The 21,172-nt window shown below is 39.0% G+C and overlaps 1 protein-coding gene across 1 annotated transcript in view; it reads left to right on the plus strand.

Moving 5' to 3' along the window:
- SLC44A3 (solute carrier family 44 member 3) overlaps window positions 1-21,172 on the plus strand; it is an 89,208-nt gene that overhangs the window by 33,273 nt on the left and 34,763 nt on the right. Inside the window, 1 exon segment of the mRNA XM_074318628.1 lies at window positions 20,879-21,035. Coding sequence (XP_074174729.1) covers window positions 20,879-21,035 — 157 coding nt within the window.

Below are 21,172 nucleotides of genomic sequence, written 5' to 3' on the forward strand. Positions count from 1 at the left end.
ATTTCTATTTTTATGTTTTTCTATTTCTTTGCTGAAGTTCTCCCTGAGAAAATTGAACATCCTTATAACCAGTGTTTGGTATTCTGCATCTGGTAGATTGATTGTCTCCATTTTGTGTAGTTCTTTTCTTGGAGCTTTGTTCTGTTTTTATTTTGGACATGTTTGTTTGTCTCCTCATTTTGGCTACCTTCCTGTGTTTGTTTCCATGTATTAGGTAGGGCTGCTATGTCTCCCAGTCTTAGTAGAGTGGCCTTATGTAGTAGGTGTGCTGTGTGGCCCAGAGGCGCAGTCTTTCTGGTCACTTGAGCCACGCACTCCAGTTGTGTCCCTTGTGTGGGTTGTGTGTGCCCTCCTCTTGTAGTTGAGCCTTGGTTGCTATTTGCATATCAATGGGTCAATGGGAAGGATATACCCTCCTGCTCACTGGTTGTGAGGACTGGCTGTGACTACAGTGGACGAATTGTTGTGCAGGGCCGACCCTACAGAGCAGCATCTGCTTCAGCAGGGCTCTGGTGCCTACCCAATCTGCACCTTGTGTGTATTGTCCTTGGAGGAGGCCAGGTGATACTCCATCTTTTTCAAACCTGGACACTGGGTGCGTCAGCCCCACGGCCACCTGGGAGTGGATCCACTGTAGGTTAAGTTCTGCCACAGCCCATGCCCCACTCAGGGCCACTCAGCAGGAGCCACAAAGAAATCCACAGTTGGCTGCCACCTGTGCTGTGCTTGAATGTGCCTTGAGAGGCCAAACTGTATACCAAGGCCAGCTGCCGCTAGTGCTGAGCTTAGGGCTGCTCAGCCAGAGGTACAGGACATACTCAGGTCAGCTGCTGCTTGTCTGGGTTCCGTGAACCTTTGAGAGACCTTAGAAAAGTCTGCAGCCTGAGATAAGGCAGGCAGTTTGTACGAAAAAGCTACTGAGAGCAGCTTGAGTGTGCACAAAAGTTGGGTGGGGTACAGTCTTGAATCACCAGGGTGTGGAGAATGAACAGCGTTAGCCAGCTTAATGGAGAGTCAAGATATGACAGTGCCTGCATCTGCGTGCTGGGAAAGGGGAGGGCTCAACAAAAAAACAATAGCTTTTGCCAGCTCTTGCATCCAGGATAAAGCTGCCCCTCCAGCTCCCGTGCCATGCCAGACAACTCAGTTCCCAACCATATGTCCCTGCCACCTTTCCAGCTGCTGCCCTAGCACTGGAGCTCTCTCAGAGCCACTGATTCTGTCAGTGAGTAAGTCCTTGCATGGTCCCTTTAAGAGGAGAGTCTAGGACTCCAGCCGCCCTCTGTCTCACTCAGTCACAATCTCCGCTGTTTTTCACAACCAGAAATTATGGGGACTTCTCTCCTGAGCACTGGAACCCTGGACTGGGGTGGGGCTGGAACCTCTCGCTCCTCTGGGGGAAACCTCCACAGCCAAATATCCCTCACAATTTTTAATGGTCACATGCGGGTGTGGTGGCCAGCCCGTTCTCTGTCTCTGCCTCTCCTACCAGTCTCGAGATGGCTTCTTGTGCAAGTCCTTAGTTGTAGGGTTTCAGTTCAGCAAGGTTTTAGGCGATTCTCAATGATGGTAGTTTTGTAGTTTAGTTGAAATTTTGATGTAGTCATGAGAGAAGGTAAGCACAGTGTTTACCTACTGCGCCATCTTGACCAGAACCCTCAAGACTGTCAAAATTTTAAGACAAGATGACTTCCAATGTAGAATTCTAGACCTACTCATACTATCAGCAAAGGCAAATGAAATCACGTTCAGGCATGGATCATTTCAAAAGATTTCCCTCCCTACGTTATTTTTGGGGAAAGATGTTCTCTATTTAATGAATGAGAAAGCCGGAGAGGGAAATATGAGTTTCAAGGAATGGGCTCCAATCCAGAGAAGAAGAGAAGGGACTTCCCGGGAGGGTAGCTATGCAGCAGGTATAGGGAACATCCAGTCCAATGTAGAGCAGGAGAGCAGTGGGCTCCAGGAGGGAGGTCTCCAAGAAAAAAAAAGGAAACCGAGAGAATACCAGATATATTTGAACATGTGGAGAAAAGATTTATACTTTGGTGTAGCCTATAGAAAATCAAGCAAATGGGAAATGTGAAATTATTATTACTTAAGGAAAACTCAAAAGTTGTACAGGAAAGGAAATGCAATCAGAATACACTACTACAAGGGGTTACAGCGTGGTGCTAATAACACCAAGGTTGCTGGTTCAATCCCCACATGGGCCACTGTGAGCTGTGCCCGCCTTAAAAAAAAAAAAAAGAATACACTACTACTTGGATCAGTTGTGAATGTTATTTATATACTGATACTGTAAACACTAAACATTAACTAAAACATACTCAATGGCAAAAGATTCAAAGCATTTCCTCTAAGATCAGGAACAAGGGTGCAGACTCATGGGTGCAGACTCTCATGACTCCTATTTAACATAGTACTAGAAGTTCTAGCAGAACAATCAGATGTGAAAAAGAAATGAAAGCAATCCAAATTGGAAAGGAATAAGTAAAATCGTCTTTGTTTGGAGATTATATGATCCTATATAAGTATAGAAAACTCTAAAGACTCTACCAAAAAAAATGGATAGAACTAGTCAATGAATTCAATAAAATTTCAGGATACAAAATTAACGTACAGAAAACTGTTGCATTTTCTATACACTAACAAGGACATATCTAAAAGAGAAATGAAGAAAGCAACCCCATTCATGATAGCATCAAAAACAATAAAATACCTAGGAATAAGTTTAACCAAGGAGGTGAAAGACATGTATACTGAAAACTAGAAGATTTTGATGAAAGAAATTGACGAAAAGACAAACAAATGGAAAGATATCCTGGATCAGAAGAATTAATATTGTTAAAATGTTCATACTGCCCAAAGCTATCTATAGATTCAGTGCAATCTCTATCAAAATTCCAATGGCATTTTTAACAGAAATAGAAAAAAAAGTCCTAAAATTTGTGTGGAATTACAAAAGACCCCGAATAGCCAAAGTAATCCTGAGAAAGAAGAACAAAACTGGAGGTATCACACTTCCTGATTTCAAACTATATCACAATAGTATAGTAATCAAAACAGTATGGTACTGACATAAAAATGTACACACAGACCAATGGAACACAATCAAGAGCTCAGAAATCAACCTTTGCATATATGGTCAACTAATATTTGACAGGGGAGCCAGGAATACTCAATGGGAAAAATATAGTCTCTTCAATAAATGGTGCTGGGAAAACTGGATAACTACATGCAGAAGAACGAAATTAGACCCCGTCTTCACTCACAAGAATTAATTAGAAATGGATTAAAGGCTTACACATAGGAAATAAAACTGTAAAACTGCTAAAAGAAAACATAGGGGAAAAAAATCGTAGGGGTTGGTCTTGGCAATGAGTTTTTGCACGACACCAAAATCAAAAGCAACAAAAGCAAAAAATTAATAAGTGAGACTACATCAAATTAAAAAGCTTCTGAACAGCAAAAGAAACAACAAAATGAAAAGGCAACCTATAGAATGGGAGAAAATATTTGCAAATCAGATATCTGATAAGGAGTTAATACCCAAAATACATAAAGAACTCACACCTCAATAGAAAAAAAAAAAAAAGCCCAATTAAAAAATGGACAGAGGAACTGAGTAGACATCTTTCTAGAAAAGACATATGATGGCTAACAGGTACATAAAAAGATGTTCAACATCACTAATCATCAGGGAAATGCAATTCAAAAACACAATGAGGTATCACCTCACACCTTTTAGAATGTCTGTCATCAAAAAGACAAGAGACGGTGGCTGGTTAGCTCAGTTAGTTAGAGTGTGGTGCTACCAGCAAGGTTGCCAGTTTGATCACTGTGGGCTGCGCCCTCCTTAAAAAAAGAAAAGAAAAAAATCAGTGAAACCAAGAACTGGGGGGAAAAAAGACAAGAGATAAGTTTGAAAAAGATGTGGAGAAAAGGGAACTCATGGGGCACCGCTGGTGGGAATGTAAATTGATACAACCACTATGGAAAATATTATGAAGATTCCTCAAAAAATTAAAAATAAAACTGCCATATGATTTAGCAGTCCCACTGCTGGGTGTATATCCAAAGGAAATGAAAACAGGTTATTGAGATATATGCACTCCCATGTTCATTGCAGTATTATTCACAATAGCCATGATATGGAAGCAAAAACCTGTCTGTCACTGGATGAATGGATAAAGAAGATACGATACACACACACATACACACACACCACACACACACACACACACACACACACACACACACACACACAATGGCATACTATTCAGCCATGAGAAAAAAGGAAATCCTGCCATTTGTGACAACATGGACAGACCTTAAGGGCATTATGCTAAGTGAAATAAGACAGAGAAAAACAAATACTGTGTGATCTCACTTATAAGTGGAATCTAAAAAGCTAAACTCATAGAAACAGAGAGTAGATGACCAGGGGCTGGGACATGGGGTGGAGGGAGAAATGGGTAGATGTTAGTGAAAGTGTATAAACTTATAGTTATAAGATAAATAAGTTCTGGGGATTTAATGTATAGCTTGGTGATTATAGTTAATAAGACTGTATTATATACTTGAAAGTTGCAAAGAAAGTAAATCTTTTTTTTTTTTTTTTTTTTTTTTTAATTAAATTTATTGGGGTGACAATTGTTAGTAAAATTACATAGATTTCAGGTGTACAATTCTGTATTACATCATCTATAAATCCCATTGTATGTTCATCACCCAGAGTCAGTTCTTCCATCACCATATATTCGATCCCCCTTACCCTCACCCCCCCCACCCCCCCCACCCCCCTTACCCTCTGGCAACCACTAAACTATTGTCCGTGTCTATGAGTTTCTGTTTCTCATTTGTTTGTCTTGTTCTTTTGTTGTTTTTGGTTTATATACCACATATCAGTGAAATCACATGGTTCTCTGCCTGACTTGTTTCGCTCAGCATTACTCTCTCAAGATCCATCCATGTTGTCACAAATGTTCCTATATCATCTTTTCTCACTGCCGAATAGTATTCCATTGTGTATATGTACCACAACTTCTTTATCCATTCATCTATCGAAGGACATTTTGGTTGTTTCCATGTCTTGGCCACCGTAAACAAAGCTGCAATGAACATTGGAGCACACGTGTCTTTATCTCTAAATGTTTTCAGATTTTTTGGGTAGATACCCAGGAGAGGGATTGCTGGGTCATATGGCAATTCTATTCGTAATTCTTTGAGGAACCTCCACACTGCCTTCCATAACGGCTGCACCAGTCTGCATTCCCACCAACAGTGTATGAGGGTTCTTTTTCTCCACAACCTCTCCAACATTTGTTATTATTTGTCTTGTTGATGATAGCCATTCTGACTGGGGTGAGGTGATATCTCATTGTGGTTTTTATTTGCATTTCTCTGATGATTAGTGATGTTGAGCATTTTTTCATATGTTTATTTGCCATTTGTATGTCCTCTTTGGAGAAATGTCTCTTCAAGTCCTCTGCCCATTTTTCAATTGGGTTGTTTGTTTTTTTGTTGTTGAGTTGCATGAGTTCCTTGTATATTCTGGATACTAGCCCCTTATCGGAGGCACTGTTTGCAAAAATCTTCTCCCATTCAGTTGGTGGCCTCTTTATTTTGTCAATGGTTTCTTTTGCTGTGCAGAAGCTTTTAAGTTTCATATAGTCCCATTCGTTTATTTTAGCTTTTACTTCCATTGCCTTTGGAGTCAAGTTCATAAAATGCTCTTTGAACCCAAGGTCCATAAGTTTAGTACCTATGTTTTCTTCTATGCAGTTTATTGTGTCAGGTCTTATGCTTAAGTCTTTGATCCATTTTGAATTAACTTTGGTACATGGTGACAAATAGCAGTCCAGTTTCATTCTTTTGCACGTGGCTATCCAATTCTCCCAGCACCATTTATTGAAGAGGCTGTCTTTGCTCCATTGTATGTTTTTAGCTTCTTTGTCAAAAATTATCTGTCCATATTTATGTGGTTTTATTTCTGGGTTCTCAATTCTATTCCATTGGTCTATGTGTCTGTTTTTCTGCCAATACCATGCTGTTTTGATTATTGTAGCCCTGTAATACAAGCCAAAGTCAGGAAGTGTGATACCTCCATTATAGTTCTTTTTTCTTAAGATTGCTTTGGCTATTCGGGGTCTTTTGTGGTTCCAAACAAATCTGATGATTTTTTGTTCTATTTCTTTAAAATATGCCATTGGGATTTTGATGGGGATTGCATTGAATCTGTATATTGCTTTGGGTAATATGGCCATTTTAACTATGTTGATTCTTCCAATCCATGAGCACGGAATGTCTTTCCATTTCTTTGTGTCTTCTTCAATTTCTTTCAAAAATGTCTTATAGTTTTCAGCATATAGGTCTTTCACATCCTTGGTTAAGTTTATTCCTAGGTATTTTATTCTTTTTGCTGCAATTGCAAAAGGAATTGTTTTTGTATTTCTTTTCTGAGATTTCATTGTTAGTATATAGGAAGGCAATGGACTTTTGTGCGTTGATTTTGTAGCCAGCAACTTTACTGTATTCGTTGATTGTTTCTAATAGCTTTTTGGTGGAGTCTTTAGGGTTTTCTATATATAGCATCATGTCATCTGCAAAGAGTGATAATTTAACTTCTTCATTCCCAATTTGGATGCCTTTTATTTCTTTCTCTTGCCTGATTGCTCTGGCAAGGACTTCTAACACTATGTTGAAAAGCAGAGGTGATAGGGGACATCCCTGTCGTGTTCCTGAACGTAGAGCAAAGGGCTTCAGTTTTCTCCATTAATTATGAGATTAGCAGAGGGCTTGTCATATATGGCCTTTATTATGTTAAGGTATTTTCCTTCTATACCCATTTTATTAAGTGTTTTAATCATAAATGGATGTTGTATCTTGTCAAATGCTTTTTCTGCATCAATTGATATAATCATATGATTTTTGTCCTTTATTTTGTTTATGTGATGTATCACATTGATGGACTTGGGGATGTTGAACCATCCTTGTGCCCGGAGGATGAACCCCACTTGGTCGTGATGAATAATCTTTTTAATGCATTGTTGTATTCGATTTGCTAGAATTTTATTTAGGATTTTTGCATCGGTATTCATTAGAGATATTGGTCTGTAGTTTTGCTTTTTTGTGCTGTCCTTACCAGGTTTTGGTATCAGGGTAATGTTGGCCTCATAAAATGAGTTAGGGAGTACTGTCTCTTCTTCAATTTTTGGAAGAGTTTGTGCAGAATTGCTATTAGATCCTCTTTGAAGGTTTGGTAGAATTCACTAGTGAAGCCATCTGGTCCCGGACTTTTGCTTTTGGGAAGGTTTTGGATGACTGATTCAATTTCGTTACTGGTGATCGGTCTGTTTAGATTTTCCAGTTCTTCATGGTTCAGCCTTGGAAGGCTATATGTTTCTAAGAACTTGTCCATTACTTCTAGGTTGTTGAATTTGGTGGCATATAGTCCTTCATAGTATTCTTGGATGATCCTTTGTATTTCTGTGGTGTCCGTGATAACTTCCCCTTTTACGTTTCTGATTTTGTTAATCAGTGTCTTCTCTCTTTTTATCTTAGTAAGTCTAGCCAAGGGTTTGTCAATTTTGTTAATCTTCTCAAAGAACCAGCTCTTTGTCACATTAATTTTTTCTATTGTCTTTTTGTTCTCTATTTCATTTATTTCTGCTCTAATTTTTATTATTTCCTTTCTTCTGCTGACCTTGGGTTTTACTTGTTCTTCTTTTTCTAGTTCTTTAAGGTGTAACATGAGGTTATTTATTTGGGAGTTTTCTTGTTTCTTGAGATAGGCCTGTAATGAGATAAATTTCCCTCTTAAAACTGCTTTCGCTGCATCCCAGAAATTTTGGTAGGATGTATTTTCATTGTCATTTGTTTCTATGTATCTTTTGATCTCTCCTCTAATTTCTTCTTTGACCCAGTCCTTCTTTAAAAGTATGTTGTTTAATCTCCATGTATTTGTGTTTTTCCCCGCTTTCTTTTTACAGTTGATATCCAATTTCAAAGCCTTGTGATCAGAGAATATGCATGGTATGATTTCAATCTTCTTAAATTTGTTGAGACTGATTTTATGTCCCAATATATGGTCTATCCTTGAGAATGTTCCGTGTACACTAGAAAAGAATGTATAGTCTGATGTTTTAGGATGAAGTGCTCTATAAATGTCAATTATGTCCATTTCATCTAATGTGTCATTTAGGGCTACTATTTCGTTATTTATTTTCTGTTTGGATGATCTATCCATAGCTGTCAATGATGTATTTAAGTCCCCTAGTATAATTGTGTTTTGGTCAATTTCTCCCTTTAGTTCTGTTAGTAGTTGCTTGGTGTATTTCGGTGCTCCCTGATTGGGGGCATAAATATTGATGACTGTTATGTCTTCTTGTTGTACAGTCCCCTTCACCATTATGAAATGTCCATCTTTATCTCTTGTTATCTTTTTCACCTTGAAGTCTGTTTCATCTGATATCATTATGGCTACACCTGATTTTCTCTGGGTACCATTTGCTTGGAGTGTCAATTTCCACCCTTTCACTTTGAGTCTATGCTTGTCCTTGTAGCTGAGATGTGTCTCTTGGAGACAGCATATGGTTGGGTTTAGTTTTTGATCCAATCTGCTACTCTGTGCCTTTTTATTGGTGAGTTCAGTCCACTTACATTTAGGGTGATTATTGATATGTGAGGATTTCCTGTCATTCTATCTTTACTTTTCTGGTAAGGCTGTGTCTCCATTGTTTCTTTGCCTTTTTGTTGTTGTCTATTATTTCTGTGTGGTGGTATCCTATGATGTTTCCCTCTGTTTCTTCTTTTATTTCAGTATATATTTCAATTCTGGATTTATTTTGAGTGGTTACCCTTAAGTTTATGTAAAAGAAAGTTTGATATTTAGAGTATTCTATTTTCTTCAGCACGCTTACTTTCTCCATTCCCATATTCGGTTCAGGCCTTTACTCTCCCCCTTTTTGAGTTTTGGTTGCCACAAATTGTCCCTGTTGATGGTGGTCGAATAGCCTCCTTTAGTATTTCTTGTAGTGCAGGTCGTGTATTAGAAAATTCCCTCAGCTTCTGTATGTCTGGAAAGGTCTTTATTCCTCCTTCATATCTAAAGGATATCTTTGCTGGATATATTATTCTTGGCTCATGATTTCTCTCTTTCAATAGTTTGAATATTTGTTTCCAAGCCCTCCTGGCTTGTAGAGTTTCTGCTGAAAAATCTGATGATAATCTAATGGGCTTTCCTTTGTAAGTTACCGTCTTCTTTTCCCTGGCTGCCTTGAGGATTCTTTCTTTGTCGTTGATTTTAGACAGCTTCAATACAATGTGCCTTGGAGAAGGCCTGTTGGGATTGAGGTAACTAGGTGTTCTATTTGCTTCTTGGATTCGAGGGTCCAGTTCTGTCCACAAATTTGGGAAGTTCTCATCGACAATTTGTTTGAATATATTCTCTGTTCCTTCTCTCTTTCTTCTCCTTCTGGTATGCCCATTATTCTTATATTGCTCTTTCTGATGGAGTCAGAAAGTTCTTGTAAGTTCTTTCATTTCTTTTAAGTCTCAAGTCTCTTTCTTCTTCTCTCTGTGTCATTTCCAGGTTTCTATCTTCGATGTCACTGATTCTTTCCTCCATCTGGTCAACTCTACTACCTAAGCTGGTTATTTCATTCTTAATTTCTTCTATTGAGTTCTTAATCTCCAGAAATTCTATTTGGTTCTTTTTAAGATTTCAATCTCTTTCGTAAAATGCTCATGCTGTTCTTTGATTGAGTTTCTGAGTTCCTTTAACTGCCTATCTGTGTTTTCTTGTATCTCGTTGAGTTTTTTCAGAACTGCAATCTTGAATTCTCTGTCATTTAAGTCACATATTTCTGTATCTTTAAGTGCCTTCTCTGGAGATTTTTCACTTTCTTTCTGAGCTATCTTGTTGCCTTGGTTATTCATGGCGATTACTGGTTTACTATTTCTCTTCCTAGACATCTACAGGAGTGACTTCTGCAACAGGTTGATAGAAAGCGGTCTTTCTTTTGTTTGCCAGTACTTGTTGGTAGAATGTTTTATTATTTCTCCAACTGCAACTTATTTTCTTCTCCCACACAGTAGTGCTATGTTTTCTCTGCACTATTCCAACTTCTCACACAATGGGGGATTCCCTGGGAGACGGGCTTCTCCTCTGTTAATAGTTCATCTAGGTCACAGGGCGCAGTGTCCCGGTGGGTATGGAGAGCTTTGATGTTCCAAAGCTCTTCCAGCTCCTGATTCAGAGCCCGTAGGTTTCAGCAGTTCTGTTTACTCCTGCAGGGATCCGCCCAGATAGGTGGGGTCAGGGGTGAGTTGTGAGAGGTGGCCCAGAGCAATGGCGGCAACCACCACCACAGCCGGTCCTGCTTCCACAGCTCTCTCCCCTTTGCTGGAACTAGTTGGGCTGTGAAATTGTGTTTGCAGTCCACAGTTCTCAAAACAGCAAATTTTCTGTTGTTTTGATCTGACACTGCTACTGTTTCGCTTCTAGCACAGGGCAGGTGGGGGCGGGGCGAGCTCTGGGAGGGGAGGGAGGGGGCGGCTAGTCTCAGTGCCTAAGGCTCCATTCTCTGCTCGGCAGTGCGGGCTTAAACCACCGTTTTCAGCCTTTTTCCCTCAGTCTTTTCTCCGAGGTCTCTGCCGTGAGCGTTGGGTTCAGCCGTGTTATATGCTGTCCCCTCAGCCCTGTGGAGCCCTGGCGGAGCCCTAGCAGTCCGAGTTCTTCCCTCTCCCGCAGCTGCGGTAGTTCCGGGAAGCAGCGAGCTCGGCGCACTGAGCCAGGTCTGCGTCCTGCGCTCCGTCTCACTTCTCCCTTTCCTCCTCCTCCACGAATCTCCCACCTGTAGGTGATTTCAGTCGGTAGTGGGCCTCTTCGTGTTGCCTGTGTGCTGTGCAGGGAGTCCTTTGTGGAGTTTTTGTTGTTCGATTCGTTGTAAATTCCAGGGGAGCTTTACAGAGGCTCACCTCACGCCGCCATTTTTCAAGAAAGTAAATCTTAAATGTTCTCACCACAAAAAAGAAATACTAATTAAGTGAGGTGATGGAGGTGTTAGCAAACACTATGGTGATAATCATTTTGCAATATATAAATGTACCAAATGAACACATGTATATATATCTTAAACTTACACGGTGCTATATCTCAATTAGATCTCAAAGCTTAAAAAAGACATTAACTAAAAATTTTAATATAATTATTGAATAGAAGGGGAGATGGGAAAATAAGTAGGTTGGGGAGTTTAAGCTGTGTAGAGAACTAAACCAGTATCTTCAGAGTGGGAAGTAAGTAGACAATATCCAACGCTGAAAAGTCAAGAAATAGCAGTAAGAACATGTAATTTAGACATGTGGAGGTAAGTTCCATGAAGAAAAAGCTAAGATATTATCTCTAGGGAGAGAAAACTAGGAGTAGGGGAAGAAAACTGCTGTCTTTCCTATGAAACCTAGCAGTATTATTTGACTTTTTAAGATATTTCACATATTAGTTTGAAAATATAAACAAATTAATTTAAAATAAAATGTGGGATAATTTATTTTTAGCACTACTATTTCATTTATTAAAGAGTTCTGCTTTCTTTTTGATTTTATGCCTAATTTTGAATCTTTATGGTTTTTTCCTTATCTCAAGGTTCAAATACTTTCCCCCCAATGTTATTTATTTACTTATTTATTTATTTACTTTTGTTTACATTTGACATTCACAATATTATTTTATGTTAGTTTCAGGTGTACAGTATAGTGGTTAGACATTTATATAATTTACGAAGTGGTTCCCCTGACTAGTCTCATACCCACCTGGCACTATACATAGTTATTACCATATTATTGACTACATTCTCCATGCTATATTTTACATCCCCTTGACTATTTTGTGACTACCAATTTGTACTTTTTGATCCCTTCACCTTTTTCGGCTATCTCCCCAGTCCCCTTGCCATCTGGCAACCATCAGTTTGTTCTTTATGAGTCTATTTCTGTTTTGTTTGTTTGTTTATTTTGTTCTTTAGATTAACACGTAAGTGAAACCAAATGGTATTTGTCTTTCTCTGTTTGACTTATTTCACTCAGCACACATTCCAGGTCCATCCATGTTGTCGCAAATTGTAAGATTTTATTCTTTTTTGTAGCTGAGTAGTATTCCATTGTATATATGTACCATTACTTTATCCATTCATCTATTGATGGACACTTAGGTTGCTTCCATATCTTGGCTGTTATAAATGATGCTGCAGTGAACATAGGGGTATATATATCTTTTTGAATTACTGTTTTGGATTTCTTCAGATAAATATCCAGAACTGGAATTTCAAGGTCATACGGTAGTTCTATTTTTAATTTTCTGAGGAATCTCCACACTGCTTTTCACAGTGGCTGCACCAATTCATAATCCCACCAACAGTGCATGAGGGTTCCCTTTTCTCCACATTCTTACCAGCACCTGCGTTTGTTAATTTATTGATGATAGCCATTATGACAGGTGTGAGGTGATATCTCATTGTGTTTTAATTTTCATTTCTCTGATGATTAGTGATATTGAGCATCTTTCCATATGTCCATTGACCATCTGTATGTCCTCTTTGGAGAAATGTCTATTCAGGTCCTTTGCCCATTTTTTAAAATGGGATTGTTAGTTTTTTTGGTGTTGAGTTGCATAAGTTTTTTATAAATTTTGGATATTAACCCCTTATTGGATGTATCGTTGACAAATATTTTCTCCCATTCAGTAGGTTGTCTTTTTGTTTTGTTGATGTGTTTTGTTGATGGTTTCCTTTGCTGGCAAAAACTTTTTAGTTTGATATAGTCCCATTTGTTTATTTTTCCTTTTGTTTCCCTTGCTTGAGGACATGTATCAAAAAAAAATATTACCAAGAGCAATGTTAGAGAGTTTCCTGCCTATGTTTTCTTATAGTAGTTTTATGGGTTCGGGACTTACATTTAAGTCTTTAATCCATTTTGAGTTTATTCTTGTATATGGTGTAAGAGGTGGTCTAATTTCATTTTTTTGCATGTATCTGTCCAATTTTCCCAATACCATTTATTGAATAGACTGCTTTTACCCCATTGTATATTCTTACCTCCTTTGTCATAGATTAATTACCATATAGATGTGGGTTTATTTCTGGGCTCTCTATTCTGTTCCATAGACCTATGTGTCTGTTTTTATACCAGTATCATGCTGTTTTGAGTACTATGGCCTTTTAATATGGTTTGATATAAGGTATTGTGATACCTTTAACTTTGTTCTTTTTTCTCAAGTCTGCTGTGGCTATTCAAAGTCTTTTGTGGTTCCATATAAATTATAGGATTATTTTTTTCTAGTTCTGTGAAAAATGCCATTGGTATTTTGATAGGTATTGCATTGAATCCACAGATTGCTTTGGGTGGTATGGACATTATAATGATTTTAATTCTTCCTATCCAGGAGCATGGTACCGTGTTTTTCCGAAAATAAGACCTAGCCAGACAATCAGCTCTAGTGCATCTTTTGGAGCAAAAATTAATATAAGACCCAGTCTTATTTTACTGTAAGACCAGGTATAATATAATATAATATAATATAATATAATATAATATAATATAATACCCGGTCTTATTTTACTATCATATAAGACAATATAATATAATATATACCAGCTCTTATATTAATTTTTGCTCCAAAAGACGCATTAGAACTAATTGTCTGGCTAGGTCTTATTTTCAAGGAAATGCGGTATATGCTTCCATTTATTTGTATCTTCTTCAGTTTCTTTTGTCAATGTCTTATAATTCTCCAAGTACAGGTCTTTTACCTCCTTGGTTAAATTTATTCCTTGGTATTTTTTGGGGTGTGAGGGGTTCAATTATAAATGGGATTTTTTCCTAATTTCTTTTCTGATAGTTTGTTATTAGAGTATAAAATGCACCTGATTTCTGAATATGAATTTGGTATTGTGCTACTTTGCTGAATTTATTAATTAGTACTAATAGTTTTCTAGGGTGGAATCGTTAGGGTTCTCTACATAGTATCGTGTCATCTGCAAATATTGACAGTTTTACCTCTTCCTTTCCAATTTGGATGACTTTTATTTATTTTTCTTGCGTGATTGCTGTGTCTAGGTCTTCCAGCACTATGTGGAATAAAAGTGGTAAGAATGGACATCTTGTCTTGTCCTGCTCTTAAAGAAAAAGCTTTCAGTTTTTCACTATTGAGTATGATGTTAGCTGTGGATTTGTCACATATGGCCTTTATTATGTTGAGGTATGTTCACTCTATCCCCACTTTACTGAGAGTTTTTTTTTTTTTTTTTTATCATAAATGGATGTTGGATTTTGTCAGGTTTTTTTTTCTGCATCTACTGATATGATCATATGATTTTTACCCATTATTTTGTTTATGTGGTGTATCACTTTAATTAGTTTGCAGATATTGAACCAACCTAGTATCCTGGGAATAAATCGTAGTTGATCATGTTCCTTTTAATGTATTGCTGAATTTGGTTTGCTAATACTTTGTTGAGGATTTTTGCATCTATGTTCATCAGGGATATTGGCCTATAATTATCTTTTTTTTTGCAGTGTCTTTGGTTTGGTTATCAGAGTAATGCTGGCTTCATAAAATGAGTTGTGAGCTTTCCCTCCTCTTCAATTTTTTTTAGATTAGTTTGAGAAGGATAGGTATTAATTCTGCTTTGAATGTTTGGTAGTAGTATTCACCTGTGAAGACATCTGGTTTGTTGGGAGTTTTTTGAAAACAGATTTCATTACTAGTAATCAGTTTGTTCAGATTTTCTGTTTTTTCTTGACTCAGTTTTGGAAGATCAGATGTTTCTAGGAACTTATCCATTTATTCCAGATTGTCCAATTTGTTGGCATATAGCTGTTTGTATAATTTTCTTATAATCTTTTGTATTTCTGTAGTGTTCATTGTCACTTCTCTTTCATTTCTCATATCTTTATGTGGGTCCTCGATTTTTCTTGATGAGTCTGGCTAAAGGTTTATAAATTTTGTTTATCTTTTCAAATAACCTGCTCTTGGTTTCACTGATCTTTTGTATTGGTTTTATGGACTCTATTTCATTTATTTCCACTCTGATTTTTATTTTCTTCCTTCTCATAACTTTGGGCCTTGTTTGCTGTTTTTTTTTCTGGTTCCTTTAAGTGTAAGGTTAGATTATTTATTTGAGGTTTTTCTTGTTTCTTGAGGTAAGCCTGTATTGTTATGAATTTCCTTCTTAGGATTGCTTTCAGTGTGTCCTACATATTTTGGGTCATTGTGTTTTCATTTTCATTTGGCTCAAGACATCTTTTGATTTCTTCCTTGATCTCATTGTTAATTCATTGTTTACTAGCATGCTATTTAGCCTCCATGTGTTTTGTTTTTTTGTAATTGATTTTTAGTTTTATTGTTGTCAGAGAAGATGCTTAATGTGATTTCAGTCTTCTTAACTTTATTGAGACTTATTTTGTGGCCTAGCATGTGGCCTATCTTGGAAAATATTCCATGTGCACTTTAAAAGAATATATGTTCTGCTGTTTTGGGGTAAAATGGTCTAAAAATATCAATAAAATCCATCTGATGTAATGTGTTATTTAAGGCTGCAGTTTCCTTGTTGATTTTCTCACTGGAAGATCTATTCATTGATATCAATGGGGTGTTAGAGTCTCCTACTATGAGTGTATTACTGTCAATCTTTCCCTTTATGTGGTTAATATATTGCTTTATATATTTAGATGCTCCTATGTTGGGTGTACAAATGTTCAAAAATTGTATATCTTCTTGTTGGATTGATCCCTTTATCATCATGAAAATGTCCTTTTTATTATAGCTTAGTTTTAAAGTCTGTTTTGCCTGATATAAATATTGCTACCCCAGGTTTTTGTTTGTTTGTTTGTTTGTTTCTATTTGCATGAAATATCTTCTTCCATGCCTTTACTTTTAGTCTGTGTGTGTCTTTCAATCTGAAGTGAGTCTCTTGTAGGCAGCATATGTAAGTGTTTCATTTTCTTATCCATTCAGCCACCCTGTGTCTTTTGATGAGAGCATTTAATCCACTTACATTTAATTGTTGATATATATGTAGTTATTGTCATTTTTTTATTCATAGTTTTTATTTCTCCTCCTCCTCCTCATCCTCCCCCTCTTCCTCCTCCTCCTCCTTCTTCTTCTCCTTCTCCTTCTTCTCCTTCTTCTTCATCTCCTCCTCCTCCTCCTCTTCCTCCTCCTCCTTCTTCAAGAAGTCCCTTTAACATTTCTTGTAATACTGGTTTGGTGGTCATGAATTCCTTTAGCTTTCTCTTGTCTGAGAAGTTCTTTATCTGTCCTTTGACTCTAAATGATAACTTTGCTGGGTATAGTAATCTTGGTTGTAGATCCTTGCTTTTCATTACTTTAAATATTTTGTGCCAATCCCTTCTGGCCTGCATGTTGAGAAATCAGCTGATAGTCTTATGGGAGCTCCCTTATAGGTAACTAACTGCCTTTCTCTTGCTGCTTTTTAAGATTCTCTTTGTCTTTAACTTCTCACATTTTAATTATGATATATTTTGGTGTGGGCCTCCTTGAGTTCATCTTGTTTGGGACTGCCTGTGTCTCTAGACTTATATGTCTATTTCCTTCATCAGGTTAGGGAAGTTTTCCATCATTATTTTTTCAAATAAGTTCTCAATCCCTTGCTCTCTCTCTCTTCTTTTTCTGGTACCTTTATGATACAAATGGTACATTTTGTGTTGTCCCAGAGGTCCCTTAAACTATCCTAATTTTTTGAAATACTTTTTTTTTTTTTGCTGTTCTGATTGGGTGTTTTCTTCTACTTTGTCCTCCAAATAGGTGATTTAGTCCTCTGCTTCATCTAACCTGCTGTTGTGGCTCTCTAATATATTTTTCATTTCAGTTGTTGTAGTCTTTATTTCTGAATGATTATTTTTCATGGTTTCTATGTCCTTTTTAATGCTTAGTATCTTTTTGTTGATGTTCTCCCTGAGATCATTGAGCATCTTTATAACCAGTGTTTTAAACTCTGTCTCTTGTAGGTTGGTTGCCTCCATTTTGCTTAGTTCTTTTTCTGGATTGTTTTCCTGTTCTTTTATTTGGGACACACTTCTTTGTTTCCTCATTTTTGCTACCTCTCTGTGTTTGCTTCTGTGCATTAGGTAGATCTGTTACATCTCCCAGTCTTGGCAGGGTGGCCTTATGTAGGTGTCCTGTGGGGCCCAGTGGCACAATCTCCCTGGTCACCTGCACTGGGTGTTCCAGGAGTGTCTCTTTCGTGGGTTGTGTGTGCCCTCCTGTTAGCTGAGCCCTGATTGCTATTGGCACATCAGTGGTTGGGATTGACCCTCAGGCTGACTGACTGTGCGGTTTGGCAATGTCCACAACTTACAGGATGCTGTGTGGGGGGCTTACCACATGAAACAGGATTCGCCCCAGCAGGCTCTGGTTCCTGTTGAGACGCCCTTTGAGTGTGCCACTTATGGAGCTAATGCGGGGGTGCTCTGCTGTGATCTGAAGCCAACCTTCAAGCATGTTGGTGCTGGGGCCTTTTGGGAGGGGCTCCAGTGGAGGCCCATGTCAGCCACCGCCTATGACTGGTCCGCAACTACCTGGTAGGAGCCACAGTGCGATCTACATTTGGTCGCTGCCTCTGCTAAACCTGGAGGCACGTGGGAGAGGCCACACTATGAACTGAGGATGGCAGCCACCAGTATCGGGTCTGGGGTAGTTCCACAAAGAGCCAGGACACACTGAGGCCTGCTGCTGGTTGCCAGCCACCATAAGTTTCAGCCACTGATGAAACCTCCTTCGGAGTTGGATGTGGCAGGGTCTCAGTGAGTCATTAGGGTTGAGCAAGCAAAGCTCACCAGACCAATTCAGATTCAGATTTGGCCATGAGTGTGTGTGTGGTGGGGGGAGGGAAGGGGCTCAGGTAAGATGGCATCCATCTTCAGGCTGCACAGGAGAAGGTCCTCTCACAGAGAAAATGGAGACTATCTTCCAGCTCTTACCCAAAGCCACACACCTCATTTTGTCCCCCGTATGTCTCTGTCCTTCTGCTGACATCCCCCAAGTCACTGTCCTTCTGCTGAAGCCTATGGAGAGTGCCTGCAAGTGAGTCTGTGTGGGCCTTTTAAGAGGATGTCTGGGTTTCCTGCAGCCTTCTGTCCCACCCACACAGTCAGGTTCCCCACTGTTTTTCACAGCCAGATGTTGTGGGTCTCCTCTTCTTGTCACCAGTACTCTATGCTGAGAGCCTGGTGTGGGGCTGGGGTACCTTGCTCCTCCATGGGGAACCTCTGTGGCCGAGATATCCCTCCCAATTTTCATCCTCCACATGGAGGTTTGGGGCCAGCCCGTTTCGCATCTCTGCACCTCCTACCAGTCTCTATGTAACTTCTTTATATCCTTAGTTATAAAACCTGTTCAGCTAGAGTTCAGATGGTTCTCCAGATTGGTTGTTCTATACTTTAGAACACAATTTTGATGTGTTCATGGGATGAAGCAATCACAGCATTTATCTACTCTACCACCTTGGATCTCTCAAAAGAGTTCTTAGTGAGCACTAGGCTGGAACTAACTAGAACTAAAACTTGTTTCTAGAACCTTGAAGTTGCTTTCTTGGCTATATTCTGTGTTGTCTGAGGGGCTAGTAGTTGCAAAACAGCACTTATGTATCATGACCTAAGATGGATGGGATCATTAATCCCTTCGCCTAGCAACTTGAGTCAATGCAGTGTCCTGGGGCCCTCACTCTACTTCATGGAGCACTCAGGGCAACCACAAGTTTAAAAGAAGGAGGATGCTGGGTTCATGGGGCACATCCTGAGTTATTTCCTCTCTCGCACTGCCTGGGTCTCCCTTACTGCCACTACCCAGAGAATGGAGTGGAAAGTGCTCAACACTCAGTACTCCTGGGAGACAGACGCATATGCCTGACTGGAGGCCCCAGCCTCCTTATAAGCTCATCCTTGAGTGTCCTAATATACCCGCAGTGCAATGCCATCCCATAAGCCAAGTCTCAAAATAGAGTTAAGTTTAGAGATAATTTTAAATTGGTTAAATTATTTTTAAGTCTAGAGTATTATTTTAAGCCTCACCAGGTATGATCAGATCCTCTTCCTGAAGGCAGGTTTTGCTGGCTATTAGCAAGACAGAGCTGAAGGCACTAGCTGTATACACAGCAGGGGAGGGATGACACATGCTGTTACCTTGGAATGGGGAAAAGGGTGTAAGCAAAGGTGGGGGCCTCAAAGACACTCCACTTACTTTTCAGGGCAGGTATTGAATGACTGCTGGCTCCGTGAGTTGGCCTGGGTTTAAAGAGCCTTCTTTTTAAATTGTCTCTTGTCATGTGATAACCCAGTTCCTGAAGTCTTCTTCCAAGCAAGCCATGGCGAGCCTGGAGTCATCAGCAGGGTGCATTATGGACTAGGGCAGTTGAGACTGTAGAAACTCCTCTGCCTGAAATGATTAATACCATCCAAGCGAAATCTGAGAAAGTTGATGCCTAACCCCAAACTTCAATACCTTGAGGACCAGCCCCCTAGGCTCCCATTCACAGTGGCCTGTGAATCTTTTGTTTCCCTACCAGATGGAAAGCAGGTGTTGTCCTCTTCTCCTTGCACCCCTTTCTGAGCACCATAATAAGTTCTAAGGCACATAAATCTCCTAAATGGAAAAGTAAACATTCTTCCTTTTAAAAAAATGAGGAAAGGGGGAAAAATATGTGTCAGATTTTCCTGGCCTGTACTTCTAGTTTATCAGATCAAAATAAATTCATATCAGCAATAGCCTCCCTGGTATTTCCTATTTTCAATAATACTGGGTTGAAACACACTTCACCCTTTCTATGGGACAAATGGATTATAGTTATTCTGCTCCTGACCTTACTTTCATGCTCTCTTTTCCTTCCTGGATGATTTAAGTAACAGCAAAATACAGACGTTGCCAACTCTGGAAATATTTCTGGCTGCATTCCTTTTCCTCCCTCAAAACCTAGGCTCTTGTCAAAACCTTAATTCATGGTGAGTTATTAGCAACCAGACCAAGTTGTAGAATGAAATCCATTATGAAGAAACCAAGCTTCACTTGGAATCTGAGAAGTAGCTTCTCGGAAAGGGCCTCATTTTCATTTTCTAGAACAAGCATCAGCAGAATTCAGAGGGTCAGGGGAGGAGTTGTCTCTGCCCTCCCTCTTTTGTTTTATCCTCCAGGTTTGGTGTGCCCATTTCCTATTTTATTTCTTTCTCTGCCTGTGAAACTGAATTTTGCATTCTTGGGAGCTGTGTCATGACAAGTCCCGTAAATGATTTGCACTGAAATGACCTTTAAAGAGCAGGGTAGAAATCAGCTGGATTTCAGGAGCCCAGAGCTGTCCTGAAGCCAAAACTTCCTGTCCGTTTGCTTTCAGCTGGAGCTCACTATTACCTCTCTGGCTGCAATCCTGATCATGTGATTTGGTGGTGATTTTAATCAGCAAGCCAATGCTGGCAATATTTACATATGCTAGTGTAAATTAAACCTTGGGGATTATTATATAATCTCCTGAAAATAAATGAGATTAATAGGCAATTTAAAGGATTGGTGGAAGGGGTAGGTGTTGTAAAGAGGGAACCTGGTTTATTTTAACTCATTAGTGTTTTTTTATTATTATTATTACTATTTCCTGTTCTATGTTTGATTGTAGCATTTAGTGCCACCAAACGGAATTAACTTAGCCCAAGAAATAATTTAACCTAGCTACCAAGGAGTATAAAATTTTTGCCAAATGCTTACTACATCACTGCTTTGTAAATTATTAGTACCATTGCTGATTTGAACCAGAGAGATTTTTGTTTCTTTTTAAATAGTGTTTTTAAAATGCTGTCTTTTTCCCCCCCATCCCAGAGATAAAAATGACCCTCCTGATGGCCCAATCCTTTCATCTCTCTCCATTCTCTTCTGCTACCACCAAGGAACAGTTGTAAAAGGGTCATTTTTAATCACCATGTTGAGGATTCCAAGAACCATTCTCACGCACATTTACAATACTCTGAAAGACAAGGTAAGGCAGCAGCTTACTACAAAGTTAATCACTGGAAAACTCCAGCAGGTCCCAGGACAGAAGAATGTGACCTGGGACAGTGGCTATTCTGAAGGCTCCAGTGTTCTTCAGGTCCCATCCCCCACCCCTAGCAAACT

This window comes from Rhinolophus sinicus, linkage group LG14 (assembly GCF_036562045.2).
Source record: "Rhinolophus sinicus isolate RSC01 linkage group LG14, ASM3656204v1, whole genome shotgun sequence".
Lineage (NCBI taxonomy): Eukaryota > Metazoa > Chordata > Mammalia > Chiroptera > Rhinolophidae > Rhinolophus > Rhinolophus sinicus.